Below are 25,879 nucleotides of genomic sequence, written 5' to 3'. Positions count from 1 at the left end.
TCCCTTCCATCACTAAATGAACAAATCAAACACACCCACAACAGGCTTGGTACACTAACTGATTCTTTCTGTTCACACATCTGTATCTGATGTTGGTGATCTTTTATGAAATACACGTATAAGAACAATATTCACATACAATCACATATCAGTACCCATGCATTCTTTGTCTTATAAACAGTGACTGAAACACTAGAGACTAGCATTGCTAAATCGTTCTGCATAAGACAATAAACACACGTTTCTTCAAACAGCACCAACACGTCTAATCAAAGAGACCTAAATTGACAAAAAAACATAATCAATTCAGACATACGGATAATGGATACGCACGGCACTCCATCTAGTATTTGTTACTGAATTTATACAATTGCATGAAATCTCTCGTGTGTGTGGGTCTGTTAACAGAAACAGTGACACACCTAATCCCATATCATCATCAGATTCTTCCTCCTCCTCTTCCTTAGGCTTCTCTTCTTCTTCTTTTTTCTCTTCCTTAGCAGCAGCATCTCCTGCTGCTGGAGCTGCTGCTGCTGGTGCTGCCGCACCCGCTCCGCTGATGAGAGCACCGACATCTTGATTCTCTAAAGCTTTAGCAAATAGTCCTGGCCAGAAAGGCTCGACATCCACGTTGGCTGCTGTAATAAGTTTCTGTATCTTGTCAGCCTGCGACATGATGTTACAACATGCGTATGGTGATCAACTAGGGTGATAGATGAACAGACGAAAAAAGACTTACAGTCACTGGTAATCCATCGTCGTGAAGAATGAGAGCACTGTAGACGCAGGCAAGTTCTGACGTTGTCATAGTTGTAGAGATTGCCGTACACGCCGCCGATCCCGGCCTTAGCTTCAGAAGAGCAATGCACGATAATTTGCGCAAGCGCAGCGGATCAATGAGAAACAAATCTAACGCGCGTTAAACAACCCACGTTGCTATGCGACCTTAAAGTTGACCATCGTTTCACGTTTTATTTGATGTATCTCAAGCTAAGACCTCATGTACAAGAAGGCTTGAGTGAGGATGATTCCAAAGGTACTGACGACGAGGATAAATCTCATTCTCTCATTGGCTGCCAATCTGATGATCATCAATCTCTTAATGATGAAAGAAAAGAACAAATAAGAAAAATTGTATACGACGAAATAGAAAACTTAGTAAAACTGAGATTGGAAGATATGGATATGATTCCGTTCTCTTCAGAAGAGAAATGCGAAGACATTGTGTGGGGGCGTGGTTGCGATGAAGGACCCATCAGTATCTCTTCTAGAGGATGTCAGCTGCTAGACGGGCTGTCAGACGAGGAGCAGAAGGCAAACGAAGAGTGTTTAGAACAGTCGTCAAAATGCAAAGGAGACCATTCACTAGCATGGAAACAGAAATCTAAACGTGGGACACATTTGAAACATTTCAACAACAAAAAACGTGAATCTCAAACTAAAATGACGGATAATGAGATGGGAGACATGCGTCATAAATCAACGAATGAGCAAGAAGTTAATCCGCTTGTTGATGGTGTGAGAGGTCTTCGCAGTATTCAACACATATTTTATGTACCCAAACAACCAGAGCCTCTTAGTGCGTCTGTTTCATCTTCGGGTGTTCAGTCTTCGTTTAGCAAAAAGAACAAGATGTGGAGTCGGGGTGTTGTGGTGTACCCTGTTGCTCAGCAATCTGATGGTTCGAAGAGTGAGACTCCATTGAGGTCGGAGCAGGTGGCGTCATATGCACCGTCTCTTAAATTTGAGTCTTTGTTTGAGTCAGGGAACTTGGAAAAAGCAATTAGGATGTAAGAATGAATGAATGCAGAAATATTTATTAGTACTTGTCTGTCTGTTTGTGTGTCTCTGTCTGTCCATCTGTCCATCCATCGGTCTGTCTGTCTGTTTGTCCATTCATCCGTCAGTCTGTCAGTCTGTCTGTTTGTTTGTTTGTCTGTTTGTAAATAACATATCTTGAACGTCTTATCATATCAATACAAAATCTTTGTTTGCAATTTTTTATTATTACAAATCTATAATTTTTCTTGTTGATTTGCATTGTAGTGGTGAATATTCGTATGATCTTGTTCTTCATCCTGATGTTGACACTCACAGACACACACAATGGTTAGCAATCATGACTAAAAGTGTAGAATTATATATTGAACTAACATGTTAATTGTTTACATGCATATCGTTCATTTATTTGTGTGTTTGTTTGCATGTACTGCAGGTATTATTTTCAGGTAGAGAATGCAGTTCCTGGTGTTAGTTATCACTTCACAATAGTAAACTTGAGAAAGAAGGACAGTCTCTATAATCACGGTAAACATGTTCTTGTGTTCCTTACTACCACAGTGAGCTATAGCTGATCATCTGTATGTATTTGAAGGACTTCGACCTTTGTTTTACTCAACTATTGATGCACAAGAAAATAACATTGGTTGGGTCAGAACAGGGCACTCTATAAGGTGCTTGTGTGTGTGTGTGTGTGTGTGTGTGTGTGTGTGTGTGTGTGTGTGTGTGTGTGTGTGTGTGTGTGTGTATGTGTGTGTGTGTGTGTGTGTGTGTGTGTGTGTGTGTGTGTGTGTGTGTGCGTGCATGTGACTGTGTGTGTGTGTGTGTGTGTGAGAGAGAGAGAGAGAGACTGTGTGTGTGACTGTGTGTGTGTAAATTTTTAAATCAACATTAATTTCTAAATAATTTAATTGCAGACAGTGTGTTTCTTTTTTCTATCTTTAATAGTTTTTGCTTGCTTTGTATAGTTATTCACGAAACCACGATAACCACAACGATTCAACGGCGAGTGATGTCTTGTATTACCAGCTGTTGTGGCAGATGGAATTTCCTCATGCTGACGACATCACATACCTTGCTCACTGTTATCCTTACACTTACACAGATCTGCAGACTCACCTTATCTCCATACAGACGGATGAGAAGACATCACAGTTCTGTAAACAAGATGTCTTGTGTCGGACGTTGGGAGGCAAAGATTGCTACATTCTTACAATTACTGATTTTGAGAGTACGTGGAGAAGAGATGGTGTTTGTTAGTTTAACTGGCAAATAGCAAGACTGACAGAAATATGAAACAAAAGTTTTATTATAGAATGGACAGACAAACAGACAGACAGATAAACGATGTGTTGGCATGCAGATGGGAGGGATGCTTACAGAAATGTACACTGGCAGGCAAACAGCAAGAATGACAGAAATATGAAACAAAAGTTTTATTTATAGAATGGACAGACAAAGAGACAGACAGATAGACGTTGTGGAATGCGTACAGAACCATACACTGGCAGACAAGGATGCATGGACACACGCAGAACGTAGTCATGCAGGAATGCAAGAAGAAATACACACAAAATTGTTGATATAAATGATATGACATGTTTTGTGGATGATTTGACAGCATTTAGTGTGTGCAAGGCTGCTCTACAACTTTTGTTGTATTTTGTGTTTAATAGATGACAGCGATGATAAGCAAGGAGTCTTCCTATGTGGCCGTGTGCATCCCGGCGAGTCAAACTCCAGTTGGATGATACACGGACTCATTGACTTTCTTACCTCACAACACAAGAAAGCACGAGTACGTTGTAATCGTGGTTATATATATATATATATATATATATATATATATATATATATATATATATATATATATATATATATATATATAAACTATTACATCAACCCTAACAAACAAGCACCATCCCAACCAAACCAAACCCCAATTATTCTACATATGTAGTCGAGTCCCACATGCCAAACTCAGTTTCTAGCAAATATCTACGAATTATCATTCTAGCATTGTATTGCCACAATTGAACAGAGAGCTGTTGCAAAAGGTTGGAGAACGCTTGCTGCAAATTGATGCCATTGTAGGTCGTAGTTTTGGCTGCAATAGTTGTTAATGACTGAAGACTTGCTTGAGTTTGAAAACGAAAAGATTCCAGCGCCAGAGGGTAGAACAGTCCTCCACTTTTTAATACTGATTGCTCATGTTTGTAATCCTTTTCCAATTCTCTTGTTCTTGCAGCGGCTTCAGCCATTTCTGCAGCTTCACATACGTATTTAGCTTGGACAGTGTTACGAACTGTTACGTCAAAGAAAGCATGCTTGACAGCAACATAGTCTGGATGAAAAATGTCACTAGGACAAGCCTTAGAGTTACTAGAACATGTCTGTTCTCTCCTGGCTGCTTTGTTGTCTATCAATAAGGCATGCCAAATAATGTCACATAAAGCATTATAACGTCTGTTAAGAGCTGAATCGTAACCACAACCCAGCAAATAGTCTCCTTGAGGGTCGATGATACTGCCACAAACACATCTGAGCGAGTCAGGAGAATCCGGAAACAGAGGAATGCCAAGCCAAATTCTGGTGGCAATAATGAACTCATGTTGAAGCATGGATAGGCCAAGATTTTGGTTTGGGACTGCCCTCAGCCATGCTCCAGCATAAGCGGAAGAGATTGTATTAAGCCTGGCTCTGTCTCTCACACTGCTCATGTCCTTGAGAGACTGAAGCTGAATGACATCCAGCTGCGACTGTAGTGCCTTTTGTGGTAAAATAAAAAAGGCAGGCTCATCAGTGTCTATATGATTTTCAAGTTGTACAGAAAATCTTTCTCTTTCCCTAATTTCACCTGGCAAGGTTAAAGTTTGAGAAAAAGAACTTTCAGTGGTACACAAATTCATCGAATCCAAAGTGGAAACATTTTTAGAACTTTCTGCCTCTAACAAATGCTGAACCAGCTCACGTGTAGCGTTGCAACTGCTTAGGAAGGCAGCTGATGATGATTCCAAGGCACTTTGTAAACCTAAACCTTCGAATCGTAGAGGCAGAGTTGCTTGCATTCAAGATGGATTCGAAATAGACGAATTGGTTATAGACGAATTGGTTATAGACGAATTGGTTATAGATGAATTGGTTATATATGCATATATATATATATATATATATATATATATATATATATATATATATATATATATGAATCTTGTCTATCAACTGAATTTTCTCTGTTATCTACATTGCAGGAATTACGACAGTTGTTTGTCTTTCAAATTATTCCCATGCTAAATCCTGATGGAGTTGCTATTGGCAACTACCGCTGCTCGCTATCAGCCAGAGATCTTAACCGACAATACCTACATCCTGTAAAGAAAACATATCCAACGGTTTACAATGCCAAACAAGCGATCAATACTCTCAAACAGAAACGCAAAGTAAGTTAGTTAATAAGTGAACGTGTTATGGTGTGGTGTGGTATTGTATTGTTGTGACTTGTAGGTGTTGTTGTTTTGTGATTTTCATGGTCACAGTCGCAAGCACAATGTGTTTATGTACGGCTGTCAAGAGAAGATGGCAGCTACTCCATTACAGTTTCTCAACCACAGGCTGTTCCCATTTCTGATGGCTAGTAAGGTGAGATGACATGCACTTTCAGAGTGGAATGCAGAGCATACACGTGGTAGAGGTATGGTATGACTGATAGCTAGGTAGAGACACAAACAGTGAAATTGCAAGTGGAGAGTGAAGGAATTAAGTGTTGATTTAGTTATGAATGAAACGTAAATTGAAAGATAGAAACAAACAGGTTGACATATGGTGTTTTGAAATGCATGTATAGATGGACAGAAACGGGGAGACAGACAAACAGACAGACAGACAGACAGACAGACAGAATGTCAAGGATACCCTATAACATCCTAGGTGGTCAAAAGCGCAGTTCAGAACTGGACACCTTTCAGTTTTTTGTTCGTTAGTTAATTGGATTTGGTCTAACCCCACTATCTTCCATTGCTGGTTCTGCTTTTGTTGCTTTGTGGTCCCATACCATATCTGAGCTACCATCTCGTTTCCCACATCTGAAAGTCATCACGGACAAAGTCACTTGTGATGCATCTAGCCCTGTTGGACATGCTTTTCGATCATACCTTCCAACAAACAAGAAGATCTCAGATTACAAAGGAATTGAAAAGCTACAACATCAATTGTCCATTTCTAATTTCAAAGAAGATTTCCAGCACTTGTTTGATGCAGCTCCAACTGCAAGAGATGAAGCAAGGTGTCGTTCCGTTCAAGGAAAGAGCGCAGGCGCATGGTTGCATGCACTACCAACCTCATACGGATTCGTACTCAACCCTTGCGAATTTTGCGTAGTGTGCCGTGTGAGATTGGGTCTGCCTATCACCATTTCAAAATGGGTAGAGTCTTGTAATTGCAATGCACCACTAGACGACAGTGGATACCACTTACTTACCTGCAAGACAGGGCGAGGCCCTATTTGGTCTCATGAGTCTATTGCTGGAGTATGGTCAGAGTGCCTTAGAAGTCTACGAATTCATCATTGTCATGAGCCTAGAAACAGGTATACTAAATCTGATTGTAGACCTGACATTATCATGTTTGATGCTGAGTCGGGTTCTAATCTTGATCTTGACATCTCGTTGGCACACCCTTGGAGCTCAGATGTTTTCCCAAGCTCTGCTGAGGCAACAGGGGTTGCAGCTAATTGAAGAGAAACCAGAAAGATGTCCAAGTACGAACAACACAAAATGTCTGGAGGCTCAGTAGTCAAGTCGTTCCACTGGTTATGGAACATTTTGGATCATGGGGAGGAGAAGCGAGAAAGTTTTTGCAGAAACTGGCAGCCTTTTCATCAGATAAAGCAGGAAGACCTAATGCTGCGGAAATTTTAGACTTTTGGAGGAAAAGATTCTCTGTACAATTACAGAAGTGTAATGTTCAAGTTATATCAAAGAAACTTAGCATGTTGTGCAGTGGATCTGAGAGACCTGACTCTCTCAGCACCCAATTTTCCTCATTAGTCTTAGTTATATATAAGTGTTTTAGTTTGCGGTAGCTTTCAATGAACATTAGTCTTGTTGTATTACTGTAGTTCTTTGCAGAATTGTATCATAGTTTGATGTAAGAAATAAAACACAGACAGACAGACAGACAGACAGACAGACAGACAGACAGACAGACAGACAGACAGACAGACAGACAGACAGACAGACAGACAGACAGACACTACCACAAAGCTAGCCTCTGAGCATCCGTCAAGAGTTAATGACTTAGATGTTCCACCCATGTCTCGAGAAACAATTGATTTGTCCAGCTCAGTTTTGCGCAATGTTGTTCGGAGAGCACCAAGAGGCTGAGGGGCTGGCCTTTCAGGCTGGCATTTTGAGCATTTGAAAGCTTTGCTAACAAAAGAGTGCACAGCAGATTGCCTTCTTTCTGCTTGTTCAGCCATGGCCAAAGGCATATTGCCTCCTGTTGCAGCTACTCTTTTCTTCCTCATCTCAATTAATTGCTCTTCCCAAATCCAATAGTGACATTTGACCTATTGCAATTGGCGAAGTCCTACGGTGTTTAACAGCTCGAGCTATATGCCAACAGAAGAAGGAAAAGTTTTCAAGATTTTTCAGCTCTATTTAACATGGTGTGGCTACAGAGTGTGGCTCTGAGCTAATTTCCCATCATATTGAGCTTCTCCTCAAAGATAATTCTGACTGGGTTGTGCTGAAAACTAATTGTGATGACTAAGCGTAGGCTTTGGTAACACAACACAAGACTGTATCTGTATTTAGGAAACCCAACTTATATATACATCCTCCGCGCATACGCAACACTACTCATGACACTCCTCCCCCTACAAAATTATGTTCACCGTCCCATTAAAAATCTTCGTCATCCTCATCCGTGTACCGATATTCGACCTCTTCATATCTGTTAGCGTATGGGTCTGGTGTGAGATGTCTCACACCACGTCTTTGTTTCATTGGATGTCGTCTTCTATATTCTTCAGGCTGCTCTCTCTGGTCTTGTGATACTGGTCCACAATAGTCATCTTCTGTATCCAATTCACTGTCTGTCCTCCTCTGATCCATGATGTTCTTTTCCCACGATAATGTTCCTTTCTGAGCTAGGTCTAAGTTGTTATAATGCCTTTGAATGGTTCGTGGGTTTGTCTCTTCAATTTCACGACACCAATATGTGTCTCCCTCTTTTTCGATTATCACATATCTAGAACTCTTGTATGGTGAAAGTTTCCCTAATATCCTTTCAGCTGGTGACAACTTTCTTCGTACCACTTGTCCCACTTCATATGGAACACCTCGTTGTATAGCTCATACCTACTGTTTTCTTGACACTGTGCAATCCGCCTTCTTACACTTCTAAATATTTTGTCCATTTTCTGAATCGTATTTACCACTCGCCTCCTAGCCATTTCTTTGTGTGTCTCGTTATTTTCCCAATCCTCATCTGACAATCTTCCTGACAGTGATAGCTGTCTAGGTAACAGTGTCTCTGGACGTCGTGATGCCTGACCAAACAGTAACTCATGAGGAGTATATCCAGTGGTAGCATTCACTGTGGTATTATGTGCAAACTGTACTACCGCGACTGCTCTAGGCCAAGAATATGGCTTCTCCTCTATTACACAATGAATATTATCCACCAACTGATTCTGACGCTCAACCTGGCCCTGAGATTGTGGGTGATTTGCTGAACTCAATATGTGTTTAATCCCTAAAGCTTTACAAGTCTCTTGGAAAACCAATGCCGTGAAATGTGTACCTCTATCTGATGTGCCATGAGAGGAATTCCATACTGGCACATCCACCTCTCTCGAAATACTTGTGCAGCAGTCTCTGCTTTACAATCTCTTGTTGGTATCAAAATACAATATCTGCTGAATACGTCTTGGATAGCCAATATGTACTCCATTCCATCTGGAATTGACTTGTGAAAAGGGCCGCAGAAGTCTATTTGAACCTTGTCCAAAGGGCGTCCTGGAATATCGGTATTTCGTAATGGAGCTCTGCCAGGGAATTTCTTTCGCTTATGCAACTGACACTTATCACATCCTTGAACATATGTCATTACATCCTTCTTCATACCAGGCCACCAAGCTGCTCTACGAGCTCTCTCCCAGGTTCTCGCTTGTTCCATATGACCTGACAAGGGCTAATCGTGTACTAGGAATAATAAAGCGTCTTCTCAAAGATTTTGGAAGTACCACCAACAACTCCTGTTTTACACCCAAGGGGTGATTTCATGTTGCTCTACCACAGAAATTCACAAATCTCAATATCCCATTGGCACTCAACTGTAATTGTCCCTTGGAATAAGCTTTCTCCAGATCACTGTTGTGCCCTGCCTTATTCATTGTGCTATTCTGCTGGATTGCTTTGATAGCTTGATCTATTTCAGACTTCTTAGACTGCTCTTGTCGGATAGTGTCAAACTCAAACAACTCTGCCATCTCCTCTTTCACACCCACATCAGACCCACATCAGACCCTTGTTGTACAACTGCAACTAAACAACCGTCAACTCCCACTCAAGATAAATATTCTTCCACAGTCATTTCCTGGCTTCGACCTGCCTTGTGTATGATCTTGAAATCATATTGCTGTAATAATTCCAACCATTGTCCGCGTCGTCCTCGTTCATCTGCCATGTCCAATGTTTGTAACCACAGTAATGCCTTATGATCTGTAATCAAATCAAATGGCTTACCCAGATATACTCTAAACTTCTTAATTGCCAAGACCACCGCCAAGAGTTCTTTATGTGTTGTGCTATACCGTCTCTCTGCGGAAGTAAGTGTATGATGAAAGAAAGCTATTGGTTTTAGTTGACCGATCATTTGATCACATTCTCTGTTTGCCAACATTGCTCCACTCGCTTCATTACTAGCATCTGTGACTAAAACAAACTTTTTTGAAAAGTCTGGAATATTCAAAACTATTGAGTTTGCTGCTCTATCTTTCAATATTGTAAATGCTTCATCCATTTCTTCTGTCCAAATCAACTTCTGTCTGCCATTCTTCTCTAAAGCTCCATACAAGGGTTTTGCTATTTCTGCCATCCCCGGAATCCATCTCTGCACATATGCAAATGCTCCAAGAGCTTTTCTCAACTCCATTACCGTTGTCGGTCGTTTCAGCTTCCAAATTTGATCTACCTGTTCTTCCTTAATTTTTATCTGTCCTGCTTCTATTACATATCCCAAGTATTCAACTCGTCTAGCTCCAAAAATACACTTGCTTGGAGACAGTACCACTCCTGCTATCTTAATCTTCTCTAGAACAACTCGCAAACGACTCATGTGTTTCTTCCAATTCCGACCCCATATCAAAGTATCATCTAGATAGCATAAAGCATTCTTGTACTGACTATCACCCAAATTACTGTCATCATCCGTTGGAATGTTGATGGGGCTCCCGACAGGCCAAATGGGCAGCCCCTTTTCCATTGATACTGTCCCCACGGAACCACAAATGTTGTCAGTTCTTTATCTTTATCTCTAATACACATCTGATGATATTCCGATTTCAAATCTAGGGTAGAGAAGAAACGTGCATTGCCCAATCTATCCAACAAATCTTCTATCAATGGTATTGGATGAGCTGAATTCGAAATTGTCTGCACATTCAGAGCTCTGTAATCCATCGCTAGTCGCAACTGACCATTCTTCCTTCTAGCACACACAATTGGGGCTGACCAGGGGCTACTAGAAGTCTCTATAAGACCTTGCTGAAGTAGATGTTCTATCTCCTTCCGAACCTCTACCATTTCTGCCTGTGATAATCGACGTGGCTTACTCATCTTAGCCTTGCCCCCTGCTTCAACTCCAGCTTGTGTTCAATCCCTACCTCTACCACAGGCAATGGCTGTTCTGGTCTCCACATGACGGTTTCATGTTCCTGTATCACTGCTTCTAGTTCCTTGCGCTGGTCTCCTGTTAGGTCTTCTTTGATCTTATACCCCATTACTTTCTGGCTTGCCCCGTCCTTCTCTTCTCCATACGCAACACACACATCAGGATATAAAGTAGCAACAAATTCTCCCTTTGAAGGACCTCTGACTGGCTATTAGCATTTGCTACTCGAATCCACAGCGTTTTGTCCGACTGAGGAATTATGATTGAATGCGCTGGTTTGACCATTGACTCATGGTCTCTCAACGGTTCTACTAAATATTCTTGTCCTTGCCTCATGCCTCGCGCTGTACACGAGATAAACATCTCACTTCCAGCTGGAATTGACACAAATTCCTGTACTTGTGCGTGTATAGTTTCCAACTTATCTCCAACATCATTGTAGTCCTCTAACAACTTTACTGTTTCTCCACTTCCAGAAACCAACAACTTCATCTCCTGAAAATCAAAGGTCACCTTGCCAAGCCTAGACAGGAAGTCAACGCCCAGAATAACTGGTACCACTTAATCCTTCTACCACCAATAATTGTAGCTGGAAAACTTCCAAATGCGTTCCAGTCAACTGCACATCCCTGCATATTTGTCCCCTTACCTGAACCAACTCACCTCCAACACCCTTGCAAGTCACAACGGGTGACCCTTTCAGGCAGTTCAAACTGTCTTCTGATAATCGATTTGCAGATATAAGGCTGAATTCTGCTCTGTGTCTAGCATTGCAGCTATGTCCTGATGATCCAGCACTGCCGTGACAGAAACAAATGGGCTCTTAGGTAGTCTCTTCCTTGTCATACCAAACTGTCTGTGTCTACCAGAGGTATAGCCAGAAACTTGTAATACCGCTGTCATTGTTGTTGGCCCAGCGTTATGCCTTGTTTGACGTTGCTGGGGTTCCCATTGAGAATTCTTTCTAGCTCTCTGCCAACAATTTCTATACCCGCCTCACTGTATTTTGTGGCAATACCAGCATTCTATTCCTCTTTTTCTTGTTGTAGTTCTCCTTTGTGCTTGCTTCCCCCTAGAGACCACTTGCTGGCGTTCCGGAATCCTTTGACATGCACAAGGTTGTTCCATGCCTTGAGAGGCAAGAGCCAAACAATCATTTCCACCTGTTACTGTCATTGGTACGGCTGCTCTCATTCCCATTTGAATTGATCTGGCTTCTTCTGCCACATTGAGGATTTCATCATATTCTTTCGGCTTCCCTTCGGCTGTCAACCATTTATGATGCAACACCTCTTGTCTGGCAAAGTCATTGTTCATTCCCCGCAATGAAGTGCCACAACACTCAAGACCGCTTTGTTTCTGACACTTCCTAGCTTTGCAAAAGCACAGTCTGCTATCTGTCGCAACCGAAATAAATAATTGGAGAGGGCTTCATCTGGTTGTTGCTGGGCTTCTTCAAACCTCCGGATAGCCTGTTCTTTCCCATCTGCGGTCTCAAACCTTCTTTCCAATCGTACAATTATTTCCTTAATATCTCTTACCCAGGCTTCTCCAGCCGCTTCTGCTTGGTTTTAACCACATTTCAATCTCTTCCGACAATTGCAAACAAAACATCATGGCGCAGTACTCTGCATCTGTCCATTGTTGGATGTTATTTGCTTGGTTATTTGCTTGATTGATTCGCTGAACCATCAAGTAGTGACTCTTGAATGCCAACCAATGTAACGGAGACAGGCTTTCATCAGTGTGAGACGCAGCTCCCGACTTCTTACTGCGTCAGTCCTTTCAGCCATATCCACACAACAGAGAAATGAAACTAACTCCTGTCACCACTGTGATGACTAAGCGTAGGCTTCGGTAACACAACACAAGACTGTGTCTGTATTTAGGAAACCCAACTTATATATACATTCTACACGCATGCGCAACACTACTCATGACATGTGTCAAGAATGCTTTTAATTCTATTAGCAGACAGTAAATGATGGAGCAGGTAGCTAAATCATTTCCAGACATCTATAATCATGTATCTCAGATGTATGAAAAAGTTAGTCCTCTGGTCTTCATGCAATTAAGGTTCTACTCCAGTCATATTCGCATCTGCTGAGTTCATCAAGGTGACCCTTTGGGTCTGATTCTCTTTGCTATGACTATTCATTCTGATCTCATAAATTAAAAAAGAGCACTCAATAGCCTGCTTCCTTGCCTACCTGGATGATGCCTTTATCATAGGCCATCCTTACGACATTCAATCTATCTTTCAAGTGCTAAGACATTCATTTACTGCTATTGGTTTGTCTATTACCAACCACAAATGTGAGAAAGATTGCCCTTCAACTTCTGCTTCCTTAGAAGGCTTTGACAACACATTGGTGTCTCATGATGGAATTGTCATGTTGGGCACACCCATAGGTACAAAATCATATGTCGTCTCCTCTTGCCTAAACATAGCAGAGTCTGACTTTTCTTTGTGTGATGAATTTGTTAAATCGGGAGACGTGCAAAGTGCTATGCTGCTCCTAAGAGGCTGTCACATTCCTTGTCTTAATCACCTAGCACGCTCAATTTGTTCTGAGTCACTGACAAAAGCTGCTAAAACACACGACTCTCGTACACGAATGACATTCTGCTGCTTTCTTGGACTCGACTTGATTGAGGATTGAAAGTGGCACCAAGCTGTTTCGCCTATTAGACTAGTTGGGTTTGGTATGACTTCTTTGGCCACCGTGAGTCAACCTGCTTTTGTTGCTTCTTGGTGTCATGCAATTGCTGAGTTACCTCTTCGCTTTCCTTCTCTTATTCCTGCCATAGACAGCCTTATCATCTCACCAAGGCAAGCCCTAGCTAGAGCATTCACTCAGTCCATTCGTGTTGGAAAGACTGTTCTTTTCTTCTTTCATCTGCTGGGAAGATTCAACATCAGCTATACACAGCTATAGCTAAACAAGAGGCTGAGCAGTTGATCAGTGAAGCTCCTACAGCTCATGATGTTGCACGACTTCGCTCCTCGAAAGGAAAAAGAGCTGGAGCTAGGTTGAACGCAATCCCAACTTCAGAAGTGTTTGCACTTGATACCCACGAATTTCATTTGGCGACCTTGAGATTGGGCTTGTCCATACTCCTTTCTGATTAAATGACCACTTGTAACTGTGGAGCCACCCTAGATGGCAGTGTGTACCACCTGTTAACCTGTAAGTTGTGTGGTGAGCCAGTTGGTCACATGAAGCCATAGCATCTACTTGTCTTCGTGACCTAAATGTGCACTATCGATGAGAGCCACGACACCGCTATTTGAGTTCAAATGATAGACCAGATGTTGTGGCTTTTGATCCCGATAAGGGTTGCAACACTGATCTGGATATAGCTCTGGCACACTCTTGGAGCTCTGATATTTTTCCAAGGTCATCTGAGTCAGATGGTGCTGCTGCAAAAAGAAGAGAAGAAAGGAAGAAGGCAAAATATGCAAAAGAAAATCTACCAGGTGGATCAACAGTCAGTTTTATTCCCTTAGTTATAGAACATTTTGGGCGATGGGGTGAGATGGGAAAATTCTTTCTGGAAAGGCTAGCCAAGAATTCACGTGATGAACTTGGTTGACCTAACGCTGCTGAGTTTCTGGACATCTGGAGAAAGATATTCTCAACTCAACTTCAAGAGTGCAATGCTAAGGTCATATTGAGAGAAATATCAGCTCTCACTAATAACATTGACTGTACTGTAGATTGCTGTACCCAGTTTTTCAGCTGCTAAGTTGCCTCCGGGTAGTCTGCATTGTTCTCTTTTAAGTGTTACATGTTTGTTTGTTTTTAAAATGTAGTTCTAGTAAACTCTTGTAGTTACAGAACTTTATATAGTTATCTTGCTAGCATTGCATTATAGATGTATGTTTGAAATAAATGTTATTTGACAGACAGACAGACAGACTGCTAGAGTGATTACCAGGAAGACATCCCGCTTACTGGAACATACAAGGAAAGTGAAGAGAATGAACAATACACACAATTATTAATGTGCTTTACTGTACAGCCCTATATAGGGCTGTTTTCTGTAGAGTTTTAGTTTGGTAGAGATTTTGTGCGATTGGGACAGTAGAGTTGCTTAGTTGTGTTGATTGTAGATTTCAATATTGAAAATATATGTATTGGACAGACAGACAGACAGACAGACAGACAGACAAGACAGACAGACAGACAGACAGACAGACAGACAGACAGACGGACAGACAGACAAACAAAGCAGTTGCTAACAGAGAATACAGTAGACGTTGTATTTGAGGCAATTAATAATGAGGCGACATGTTGACAGACAGTTGAACAGGCCGGAGACATTGATTAATCAGTTGTTACCTGTTTGCCCTTTTCATGCTGGTTACATGTTGTTTTGCATGCAGGCTAAAGGTATATTCACGTTTGCTGGCTGTAAGTTTCACATTGCAAAGTGTAAAGAGTCAACAGCACGTGTTGTTATGTGGAGGCAGCTGAACGTGATGAATAGCTTTACACTGGAGGCTACATTTGCTGGCTCAACGTTAGAAAAGTAAGAATAGATCGACAAATAGAGACGGAGACATAAAGGGCAAACAGAAAGACAGACAAACACAATAAGTAGAGATAGATTGACTGGCTTGTGGTTGGATAGGCTGGTAGGTTGGAGGACAGGAAGATATTTGTTTGTCTTGTAGGTATGTTCCACGTCATTTTCATTGCGGTGATTTCATGTCAGTTGGACAGTCATTTGCTGAATCTGTTCTTGACTATTGGCACTGTGTTTCTCAGCCGTTGTAAGGCACTCACACACACACATGCACACACACGCACACATGTGCGCACACACACACAAACAAACACAAACACACACACACACACACACATGCACATGCACACACACATGGACACACACACACACACACACACACACACGCATGGACACACACACACACACACACACAAACACACACACACACACACACACACACACACACACACACACACACACACTATCAACTCTCTATTTTATAGTGTCACCAGCCAGTATGCAGATCTAATTGAATGTTTGGTGTCATCAACACATCGTTCATGTACAATGCAAACTCAAAGCTGCTTTACTCTTGATTGTTGCTTGCCGACTGTACACGCACTGTCTCATTCCTGTGAACCAGCACAACATCAGCCGTTGAGTAGGCAAGAACTGATTGATGTCAGCAAGATATTGAGTGATGAAGACATTGAATGGATACTGGAGTGTGAATCAAGGTAGATGAATGAGCTGTGATGGTTGGTGGATGTGACCTTCAATACAACTGGCGTACATAAAACGTTGCAATGGTTGCATGACAGATGGGCAGACAGACAGATTGACAGACAGACAGATGGACAGACAGACAGACAGACGGACAGACAGACAGACAGATTATTTTATTGTTACAGATCCTCTACTTGTACACATCCTAAACTTCTATGATGAACCAGTCCTTCACAGCGAAATACTTTAAAACATTAGTGGACTTGGGTCTGTACATTAAAGTCAAAAAGCTTGTCCATGTCATTCTTTGTTTCTGAAACTCTTGACAACTTTTTGAGGATTACTTTTGAGTTGCATCTTTGAAGAATCAAAGAGAATTGTTTTCTCCAAAAAGTTTTGAATTGTTCTGCACTACGAAAGGGGTCTTCCTCAATGCGGCTGCACTGTTTTGAGAGAGTGTGTAAGAAGGCATCGGCTTGCAGGCCCCATCTACCAAAGTGCTCAAACACTAGTGGGATACACTTTGATGACGTCCCTCCTGGTAGAATTTCTTCTGTATACTTATTGGTCTTCTTCTCTTCTCTTGTGCGGGCAGCAAACCCATCCTCTCTGCTGGATCGTTTTAGAATGCCTTGACTCCATGGGTGTGCCAATGATATGTCAACATCTAGATTTTGTTCTGATTCTGCATCAAAGAATGTAATGTCTGGGCGATCCTCAGTGTTGATGTATAGATTTCTTAGTTCTTTCTCATGTGGGATATGTAGGTCACTCATGCATTCACCCCAGTCATGGAGAATACAGTCATGGGCCCAAACAGGACCACCTCCATACTTACAGACCAAAAGGTGGTATCCTTGGGGTCTATAACTCGACCACAATCGCAAACATTTGCCCATTCAGTGAATGGCAGACAGACAGACCCATTCAGTGAATGGCAGACAGACAGACAGACAGACAGACAGTAATAGTAGTCATGTATGAAAATATATTATATGACAGACAGACAGACAGACAGACAGACAGACTAGACAGACAGACCTGAACCACTGACAGATTGATAAAGATGGATACACGGATATAAAAAGTTATTGTAGTTGGTCATAGATGAAATTAGGTACATGATTAGCAGACAGCCTAATAGGCAAGTGGACACATAGAAAGGCAAGCAAACGAATGGAATGAGGGATTTAATTACTTGCGTTTGGCAATATGTGCACGTCGATCGTTCTGTGGCAGCTGCAGCTGGTTGATCTTCATTTGTTTGTTTTTCAGCAATGACAGTGACAGCTGTTCTAGCAGCGACGAGACAGACTCAACTAAAGTGGTAAGAATGAGACATATTTGGTATTTTAGTTGTAGTTAATTGTCACATGATTGTTTCTTGATCAACAGCCAGTTAATAGGCAGAAACGAAAGAAGAGAGCCCATAATAAGATGAAGAAGAAAGATAGGAAGGTGGAAAAGAGAGAAGAAAAGAAAGAGAGGTTTGTACATGTGGCAAAAGTGGAAGCGCACCAGTGTGAGAAAGAGAAGAAAGAAAGGCTGCCTGTAAGTCACAAGTTGTATTTGATAACTATGGAATAACATGTACATGAAGACAGACACAGACAGACAGACAGACAGACAGACAGACAGACAGACAGACAGACAGACAGACAGGCGCAACTCGGCACAATTTATGGATCACTGGCGGAAAAGGTTCAGCATTCAATTACAGCGATGCAATGCTAGAGTAATCCAACGCAAGATGTCATCCTTGGGTTGCAGAGTCCACGCAAAAACAAGCCGCTTTCATCTCCAATAATTAGTGTTGTAATAACTGGACCCTCTTTGGGTTCTTTAGTAGTTAGAAAATGTAATTTTTAGTTCTCAGTTGGTTCAGTAGTTGATATCTGTAGTCTCTAGGTGATTCTGTATAATTTGACTCGTAGTTACATATTATATGTTGCTAGATTCATGTTTCAAATATATGTATTGGACAGACAGACAGACAGACAGACAGACAGACAGACAGACAGACAGACAGACAGACAGACAGATAGACAGAGACAGACAGCTATAGATACACACAGCTATAGACACACACACACACACACACACACACACACACACACACACACACACACACACACACACACACACACACACACACACACACACACACACACACACACACACAGGTGCATGCACGGGTATGCACGCAATTAAGTATCTACATATGTAAACAGGCAAACAAACATTGAGCCTTTTGTGCATACTCAGATACTATATCCTAATGTTTTTATTCTACTCAGGAGTTGAATATGAGAGGCCTGCCTGTCAAACAAGCAACAAGAGCAGTCAAAGTCAGTCGAGTCTCTCACATCTCTTGCCTTTGACAGTCAATCTTTGTGTTATTCTTTCTGATTATAACAACAGTGTTCGGTCACCGTGAAGCCATACAAGTTTGTTAATCCATACACCAATAGATCAAATGGTGGTATTCCAATCTTCTCTCAAGAAAGAAGCCAGGAACGAGCAAAGAAGGTTGGTGTAGCCCTAACGATACGCATTACTCTTACCCATACATTTGATCCTCACTTGTGCATGTATGTACCCATTACTTACAGAAACTAGAACGAGAACGAGGAAGAGTCAAACAAGAAGCAGAACTCATTCGAGCATCACAATCGAAGCTAATGCTCCCGTTGAACACTTTCTTTGCTCAGCATGATTCCTACTGTCTATCTCCACCACATCACGTGACCTCAACGAAACATCCAAACTCTACTCATCAATCCACGTTTGATAGTACGTTGATGTGGCAGACACCGTTTGGCAGCAGTATTCGTAGTTGCTTGACTGTTGGTAATTCATGGTCTCCCTGGTTGTTGAAATCTCACACGGTGGGACCTGCTGCTTGGGGAGATTTGGATGCACAAACTTCTCTGTTCAAATTATAATGCTCTATTTTCACACAAAAGTATTTGTATTTTTGAACTACTTATTTATTAGTTTTTGTACCAATGAGCGTTGAGATACTGCTTTGTTGAGCTGGAGGACACGAGGCCAGTGAATCTAAGTTAATATTCACGAAAACTATAATGTTTCTCTGCTGTCTATGTTCATAGAGATTTGCACACATGTTGACATGCATAGACATAGACATAGGTATAAAGCACTCACAATATTAAAATGACATTATCAGTTCTCAATGTTTCTCAACCAGGGAGTAATTTTGCATCGTATAAATAATTAGTGTGTGTGTGTGTGTGTGTGTGTGTGTGTGTGTGTGTGTGTGTGTGTGTGTGTGTGTGTGTGTGTGTGTGTGTGTGTGTGTGTCGTACAGACATGGGCATAATTATGGAGCCACCCCGAGCATGTGACTTAGTTTAAAAAATTATTGGACTTTCTCGGATACTGCAAGTACATGCATCTACAGCAATAGCTACACTTTTGAAACAAGTCATAACTGTGAGGCAATGGCTCTGATTGTACCATTCACATGCCTGAGATTGGAGGTGATCATGTGTGACCTACATGGCTGCTTCTTTCTGTCAGTTCAATTAGTTCAAAAGTTATTAATGAAAATGGTTTTTCAAAAAGCTTCTAAACAATAAAAAGACTTTGTTATGTCAGAGAAGACTATACGTTTCAGTTTACTTGCATGTTGTGAGTCTGCTCTTGTGACGTCACAACATGAACGGTTTGGACATGGTAATGTATGGTGGCGGTGGTTAGTCTGGTCATTCTCTAATCGTTTGTTGCTATGGGTTGTCAAAGCGTCCAATCAGAACAATATAAATACCCAAATAGCATGATTTGATGTATAGTCATTTGAGGTATAGTCATAAATCTGTAATTGTTGATTTTCATGCGTCAGCTGATATGGGGGTGGCTCCATAATTATACCCATGTCTGTATTAGATAGACGTGCATGCAAAACTTCTGATGACGTACTAGTACCGGTTTCATGCGGTGTGTTTATTGTCGATTTTTATAGAGTTTGAGAAAGATTTAACTTTTATAGCTTTGTTGTTAACTGCTGTGCGTATATCAAGTGTTTCTGCATGTGTTGGATTGAGGTTTGATTGAGTAGTGAACTGTTGATAATTGATATGCATTAACACTGGCTGATATAGATGGCCTACATGATTTGCAATATGTGCATGGATAGTTGGCATAGTTTACTATAACTGTACTCTTTTATCTCATGCAGCAACTTGTTTGTTTGGCTTGACTCTGTGTTTATGGTTTCCTATCATCCCGGTGACTGTATATACTACCATATAGCAACAGGACATGCTGTTAACATTTGCATGATTGTACAAGCTTGGACATGGTTTTCAGACTTGGTTTAGTTGCTTACTTTTTTAACATCAGTGCACATGATATTCTAATACACTGATGAATATATCAGACTCACTGAATTTGATACAAAATGGAGAAGAGTGATCAGAACTAGAACTATACTGTAGATCGAACTATTTGCCCATAAAATAACAAGCCTATACATTTTCGGTCTCAACTTATGTGGTCTGCAGTTGTTTACAATTCGGTTCTTTGCTATGCAAATTTCGATCTTGCCACACACCCATAGAGCTGCATGTCTGTATTCTAATCACTTGTGACTGTTAATTGTTTCCATTTCAATACCATGCTTGAGAAAGAGGAAACCCACTGTTGTAGATTATATGTAATTACGTAGTCTTTGTGGCTATTAGCATAGGTAATACAATGTACAACAATTTGCTATACAAAGTTGCTGCAGCTGTTGTGTGTCTAGACACTTATCTAGCTATACTGTACAATTAAAAACATCAAATCCAACAAATGTCTTAGAAATCAGAGTCCGAAGTAGTCTGTAGAATTCTAGGAAAATAATTAATGAAGGCAAGTCGATCACGTATTCTACTATCACACCACCATTCACGCAAATTATCCAGAGTCATGTCTGCACGGGTAGCGTGCGTGGCTCATTATCTAATAACGCACGTCAATAGCGGAACATTACAACGAGCAACTTGCGGGAAGAGCGGCTGTCGACTCCTTACTTCCTCAACAGCATGAACTCTCTTCATCTCACGTTTCTATGCTTACTAGCATCTCAACAAAGTGCAGGTGTGACTGCAAGCGCCGTCGGCTTGGATACGTCAGTAGAAAGTGAATTGGCGCCTTTCTTGGAGCGGATGCTGCAAACGCGCAAGGAGACCCTTCTCGAGCTGCTGGGCCTTCCGATCGTTTCGTTTTCCGATAAATTGACGATTCCGCAGTATATGTGGGATCTTTACAACTTGTTGAGTCAGTCTAATGAGACAAAGCCTGCAACGGAGAGTGGCGCTGAAGAAGACGTAGGGAAAGCAGCACAAGTCGACATGGTTCAGAGTCTTACTAGCAGACAAGAGCTGGATGTCTCTCCTCGTCTGAAGCAGGTGTTGATTTTCCACACGCCTCCAATTGCATCAGCAGATGATGTGACGAGTGCGGAACTTCGATTATTTAGAGAAGTGCCTCAAACCGGAAGTAAACAGGATATACGAGTGGTAGCACACGCGAGTATCTACAATGTGACTTGGATCCCGGGGATTCCGGCTCCTTTGCGAGACTTGGTGGATAAGGTTGATCTGTACAATACAGGTGGTAAACATTGGGTTGTGTTTGATGTTACACACACGGTTCGTAATTGGGTGAAACGTTCAGAAACGAATTGCACTCTTGAGTTACACACAGAGTTTGTGAACAAAACGAAAATCAACCCGACAGTTGTTGGGCTGAAACGATTTTCAAACGACTCATTGAAAGAAGCTTTAGTTGTCGTGTTTAGTAACAACAAAGAAATATCCGTAGGCTTAGAGTCTCGAATTAAAAGAGGGGCCAAAGATATTAGCAATCTGCTGGGTGGAAACGAGCTTGATTGGGGAAAATACGAACTAAAGAGAAAAGACAGTCTGTGTCATTGGCGAAATTTCTACGTCGACTTTCGTCTGTTGAGGTGGAACATTATCGCACCACAAGGTTACCGTGCGGGATATTGTGCTGGTGTGTGTCCGAGTACACTCACTAATAACATGAATGCATCCAATCATGCAAGGATTCAAAGTCTCATGCATCATCTTCATCCAGATAAGTATCCTCCTGTTGCATGCGTTCCGGTACAGCTTGCTCCCATCATGGTGCTCTATCGCAACAGTGAAGGAAACATCGCACTGAGAAGAATGAGAGATATGATTGCTGTTTCATGTGGCTGCCAGTGAGATATAAAGACACTTTACTGGTTGATCATATTAAGTTGCCATGTATGCAGTAGCGGATTGGTAAATTGATATTAATAGGTATATTCACTTTTTGTTATATAATTGTCGTATTACACTCACATTGTATCTTCATCTTTATTATTATGGTCATGATATTGACGAGTTCTAATAGTGTTATTGTGAAACGTTCATGCCAAGGTTTCACGTTTCTAGTAGCTGAACATTTAGTAGTATTTATAACAATAAAGTTATAAGATGAGTGACACTGCCTTCTGGTTATTATATGTTGTACTTAGTTACAGTGTATATGCCTATTATCTTACCATGTTGTAGTCACTCTAATAACGATTGATCGGTTTTCATACATCATATCATATGATTTGTGATTCACATGGTGGCCATTTGTGCTTTGCTTATTTATATATTTATACCTGAATAGTAATTGATTAAATTGATAAAAAGATTTGCTTATTAGATTTAAACATTAATTAATTAATTAATTAATCATTGTGAATGTGTGCTATTATGGATGTTTGCCTGCATGAGCATATGGCTTACAGACAGTTACAGATACTGGTCATGCTACAATGTAATAATCATCACAAAAAATCCTAGCTAGGGAATTTTACTGCTCAATGTGCTCTACGTACACGTTCAAGCAGGCGTATTAATATTAATTTTAATTAATTAATTAAGGCAACTTTGCAATTGTTACAGTTAACGTTCAGACACAGACAACAGCACTCAGTCTGTATTACTCTTGTTGTTTCCATTTGTTTACTGGCATGCAAATCACAATTTTTTTAGCATGGTATGTTCTCTGTATGCTGACATGTGATGTCAAGGTGTCATATCAGGTTATTGAAATTAAATATATGGGACTGTGTCTGTCAGTCAGTAACCAAAAAGTTGGACAGTAAGTTTTTGACAGATGGCTGGGTGGCGTGTTCTTCATTTATTAGCGCACGTTACACGTTTACACACACTATTTCGCGAAGATGTTCCTGTTTGTGCAGTTGTGTCTTTTCTTCTTCCCACTCTCATCTGATGCCGCCTCCGTCGAAATGATGCCGATCAAAGCGCCGATGAATGAGTCTGACTTTCACATCCAGTTGCTTGAGGTAGTAGAAAGGGAAAAAGAGAAATACCTTCATAGTCTGGGAATTTCTAACATTCCGTCGTTCGCTAACGTCACCGTTCCTGCGTATATGGACCATCTGTGGGAGTTGGCGAACTCGGCAAACGCGACACGGTGTTCGGAGAATGAGACAGAGAGCAAGAGTGGTGCGTGTAGAGACGCGGAGAAGGCACGGCATGTTGCTATGGTTGTTGGTCTTAGTAATAGAGATTATAGTGATGAAGCTACGGATTTTAGAGAGCGTCTGCGGTTCCATACGCCGTCTATTGTCTCAAGGAGTGATGTGTCCAGCGCTGAATTGCGAGTGTTTAGGTGCGGCTCCTTAGCCGGAAGTGGTGAGCTAATAGCTCAAGTTATGGTTTACCTGGTAGTGACGTCAGTTAGAGGTGAAGATGCTTTGGTGCGGTTGGATACACTTGATTTGTTTGATGTAGGAGTGGATCATTGGGCTGTGTTTGATGTGAGTGGAGCTGCACAAGAGTGGGTGAAGCACCCAAAAGGACAGTTTGAACTTGAATTACACGTTGAGTTGACTAACAAGACGAGAGTTACACCAGCATCAGTTGGATTGAAGAAATATTCAAACAACTCAGAGACAGGAACTATAGTTGTTGTGTTTCAGAATGGCGTTGAAAAGGAAGAGTTGGGGTCTTTGAAAATAAAGAGATCGCAATCGGAATGGCAGAATTATATCGAGGACAATCTGTCTGAGGTGTGGTATAGAACAAGGAATCATATGATGAGGAAAGACAAGATATGTCAGTTACGGGAGTTTTACATTGATTTCAGATTACTCAAATGGAATAACATTATTCGTCCTCTTGGTTACCAAGCTTGTGTTTGTTCAGGAATGTGTCCGTTTACGTTGAGTAATAACATGAATGCTTCTCATCATGCAAGGATTCAGAATATTATGCATCACAATTATCCGGATGTTTATCCTCCTGTTGCTTGTGTTCCAGTAGATCTCACTCATCTCATGGTTCTTTATCATGATCAGAATGGTGACGTTAAACTACGTCGACTGCCAGGCATGATTGCTACGAGCTGTGGCTGCCAGTAAGATGAAATTCAATGGAAACGATAGAAGAACAAGTCTTACATGATCTAGAAACTGACATACTGACATCAAAGGAATTCTCTATAGTTATAGACAGATATTGCTATTTGTTTCTAGAATAGTTTTTAGAGCAGTTTATAGTTCATGTAGCTTTTCTTATCATATTAGTGCTAGATTGTTGTAAACTAGAGCTTTATAAATGCAGCATCTAACAACAGATACTCACATGCTAGTAACGTTGTCTTCACGTGTTCCCTTCATTGACTCTAGATCTTGAGATGAGACGTAGGAAGTGAGGTTCTAAATTTAGAAGTCTTGTTCTTGCTACAAGTTGGATGTCGCGGCAACAAATTAAATTAATCATTTATCACGTGACAGATCTCTTTTGGCGCCACGCGATGGCCACTCAGCGAGTCAGTTTCCTACCGTTGTAGTGTTTGAGAGATTGTTTGTGATTTATGACACTGTTTTTAGGATGCCGTAGCTATTGTTTTGGATGTCGGACCGTCTGCTTCTTCTTCAGCTCCTCAGACGGCGAGTTTTCTACAGAACGCCGTCAAGGTCGTCAATCTGCTCATACAGCAGCGTCTGTTCGCTAGCGGAAAGGACGAATTCGCTCTTATTCTCTTTGGAACGGACGGTAAAATAATTTTATAGTATTGATATTGAAAACAAAATTATAGATAATTATTGATATCAAATTTAATCAATAAAATTTATTTTTAACGTTAGTAATTCATTTATGTTTTGTATGTTTATGGGCAGGTATTTTAGTCTATTTACTTTGTCTCATGAGGAAACAACAAATTATTATTGACTGATTGTACTGTACTACTTGCATGATGTGTATGTATACTAATGACTAAATGTAATAGTGATGCAAACTTTGGTGTGTATAGTGAGTGATGGGTTTGGTGTGTATGGCTATTTTAGCAACTGATAACTCGTTGTATGAGGATGGCTGTGACAGCTATAGACATGTCACTATTGCTAAGGAAATGGGTATAGCTGATCTCGATTTTGTGAGATATCTCAATAGTCAGATAATTCCAGGTATGTGTTACTTGTACTGGCACTACAATGTTACATATGATTTTATGTGTAACTGTTTTTGTTAGGAAATACTGAAGCAGATTGTATCATTGCTGTGTGCGTGTGCGTGTGTGTGTGTGTGTGTGTGTGTGTGTGTGCTTGTATGTACAGCTAGTATGATATAATGCAAAGATGAAGTACTTATTGTCTTGACATACATGAAGTTGTTGATGCTCTTGTTGTTGCCATGGATCATCTTCATACCTCAACACAGTGAGTTTGTATACATACAAACAGACAGACAGACAGACAGATGGACAGACAGACAGATGGACAGACAAAGAGACAGACAGACAGACAGACGATGAAACTTTAGAAAGGAATGAGAGTCTGAGAGTAACATCAATGTAGGGACAAACAAGCTAATGCACCAACAAACAACTGCAGCACAAATCTTTTTTGTCTTTCTTGTTGTGAGTATTTGTTGTTTAATTCCAG

General features: G+C 41.0%; 5 protein-coding genes across 5 annotated transcripts in view; 4 read left to right on the top strand and 1 right to left on the bottom strand.

The window, feature by feature from the left end:
- Window positions 1-85: 85 nt before the first annotated feature.
- LOC134195676 (large ribosomal subunit protein P1-like) lies at window positions 86-889 on the bottom strand. The gene is made up of 3 exons (XM_062664745.1): window positions 740-889; window positions 423-666; window positions 86-279 (listed from the first exon to the last, which is right to left on the bottom strand). The coding sequence occupies exons 1-3, from the start codon at window positions 806-808 to the stop codon at window positions 266-268; spliced, it is 327 nt and encodes a 108-aa protein (XP_062520729.1). The 5' UTR covers window positions 809-889; the 3' UTR covers window positions 86-265.
- A 48-nt stretch (window positions 890-937) lies between these two features.
- On the top strand, window positions 938-19,006 carry LOC134195914 (cytosolic carboxypeptidase 2-like). The gene is made up of 16 exons (XM_062665008.1): window positions 938-1,790; window positions 2,047-2,109; window positions 2,216-2,307; window positions 2,375-2,453; window positions 2,748-3,010; window positions 3,456-3,577; window positions 5,031-5,219; window positions 5,284-5,418; window positions 15,065-15,210; window positions 15,356-15,454; window positions 15,693-15,926; window positions 17,191-17,242; window positions 17,311-17,466; window positions 18,213-18,263; window positions 18,337-18,444; window positions 18,528-19,006. The coding sequence occupies exons 1-16, from the start codon at window positions 979-981 to the stop codon at window positions 18,858-18,860; spliced, it is 2,934 nt and encodes a 977-aa protein (XP_062520992.1). The 5' UTR covers window positions 938-978; the 3' UTR covers window positions 18,861-19,006.
- Window positions 19,007-21,030: 2,024 nt separating this feature from the next.
- LOC134195397 (bone morphogenetic protein 7-like) lies at window positions 21,031-22,411 on the top strand. The gene has a single exon (XM_062664417.1). It carries the CDS (start codon window positions 21,087-21,089, stop codon window positions 22,149-22,151), a length of 1,065 nt encoding a protein of 354 aa, XP_062520401.1. The 5' UTR covers window positions 21,031-21,086; the 3' UTR covers window positions 22,152-22,411.
- Window positions 22,412-22,995: 584 nt separating this feature from the next.
- On the top strand, window positions 22,996-24,574 carry LOC134195587 (protein DVR-1 homolog). The gene is made up of 2 exons (XM_062664634.1): window positions 22,996-23,624; window positions 23,724-24,574. Exons 1-2 carry the CDS (start codon window positions 23,150-23,152, stop codon window positions 24,350-24,352), a joined length of 1,104 nt encoding a protein of 367 aa, XP_062520618.1. The 5' UTR covers window positions 22,996-23,149; the 3' UTR covers window positions 24,353-24,574.
- Window positions 24,575-24,878: 304 nt separating this feature from the next.
- Window positions 24,879-25,879, top strand: part of LOC134195851 (X-ray repair cross-complementing protein 5-like) — a 9,681-nt gene continuing 8,680 nt past the window's right edge. Inside the window, exons 1-4 of the mRNA XM_062664938.1 lie at window positions 24,879-24,989; window positions 25,283-25,402; window positions 25,468-25,485; window positions 25,606-25,654. Of these exons, the coding sequence (XP_062520922.1) occupies window positions 25,348-25,402; window positions 25,468-25,485; window positions 25,606-25,654 (122 nt within the window). The 5' untranslated portion in view covers window positions 24,879-24,989; window positions 25,283-25,347. The remainder of the gene's footprint in view (window positions 24,990-25,282; window positions 25,403-25,467; window positions 25,486-25,605; window positions 25,655-25,879) is intronic.

This window comes from Corticium candelabrum, chromosome 20 (assembly GCF_963422355.1).
Source record: "Corticium candelabrum chromosome 20, ooCorCand1.1, whole genome shotgun sequence".
In the NCBI taxonomy this organism is placed as follows: domain Eukaryota; kingdom Metazoa; phylum Porifera; class Homoscleromorpha; order Homosclerophorida; family Plakinidae; genus Corticium; species Corticium candelabrum.
This window is presented reverse-complemented; position numbering and strand designations above follow the sequence as displayed.

Excerpts from the sequence above, each read along its gene's own strand:
- LOC134195676 (XM_062664745.1), bottom strand. The coding sequence starts at position 808 with ATGACAACGTCAGAACTTGCCTGCGTCTACAGTGCTCTCATTCTTCAC. Across the intron at positions 667-739 it reads ACGATGGATTACCAGTGACT|GCTGACAAGATACAGAAACT; the intron begins GTAAGTCTTTTT and ends ATCATGTCGCAG.
- LOC134195914 (XM_062665008.1), top strand. The coding sequence starts at position 979 with ATGTATCTCAAGCTAAGACCTCATGTACAAGAAGGCTTGAGTGAGGAT. Across the intron at positions 3,578-5,030 it reads CACAACACAAGAAAGCACGA|GAATTACGACAGTTGTTTGT; the intron begins GTACGTTGTAAT and ends TCTACATTGCAG. Across the intron at positions 5,419-15,064 it reads CATTTCTGATGGCTAGTAAG|GCTAAAGGTATATTCACGTT; the intron begins GTGAGATGACAT and ends TTTTGCATGCAG.
- LOC134195397 (XM_062664417.1), top strand. The coding sequence starts at position 21,087 with ATGCTGCAAACGCGCAAGGAGACCCTTCTCGAGCTGCTGGGCCTTCCG.
- LOC134195587 (XM_062664634.1), top strand. The coding sequence starts at position 23,150 with ATGTTCCTGTTTGTGCAGTTGTGTCTTTTCTTCTTCCCACTCTCATCT. Across the intron at positions 23,625-23,723 it reads CGGCTCCTTAGCCGGAAGTG|GAGTGGATCATTGGGCTGTG; the intron begins GTGAGCTAATAG and ends TGTTTGATGTAG.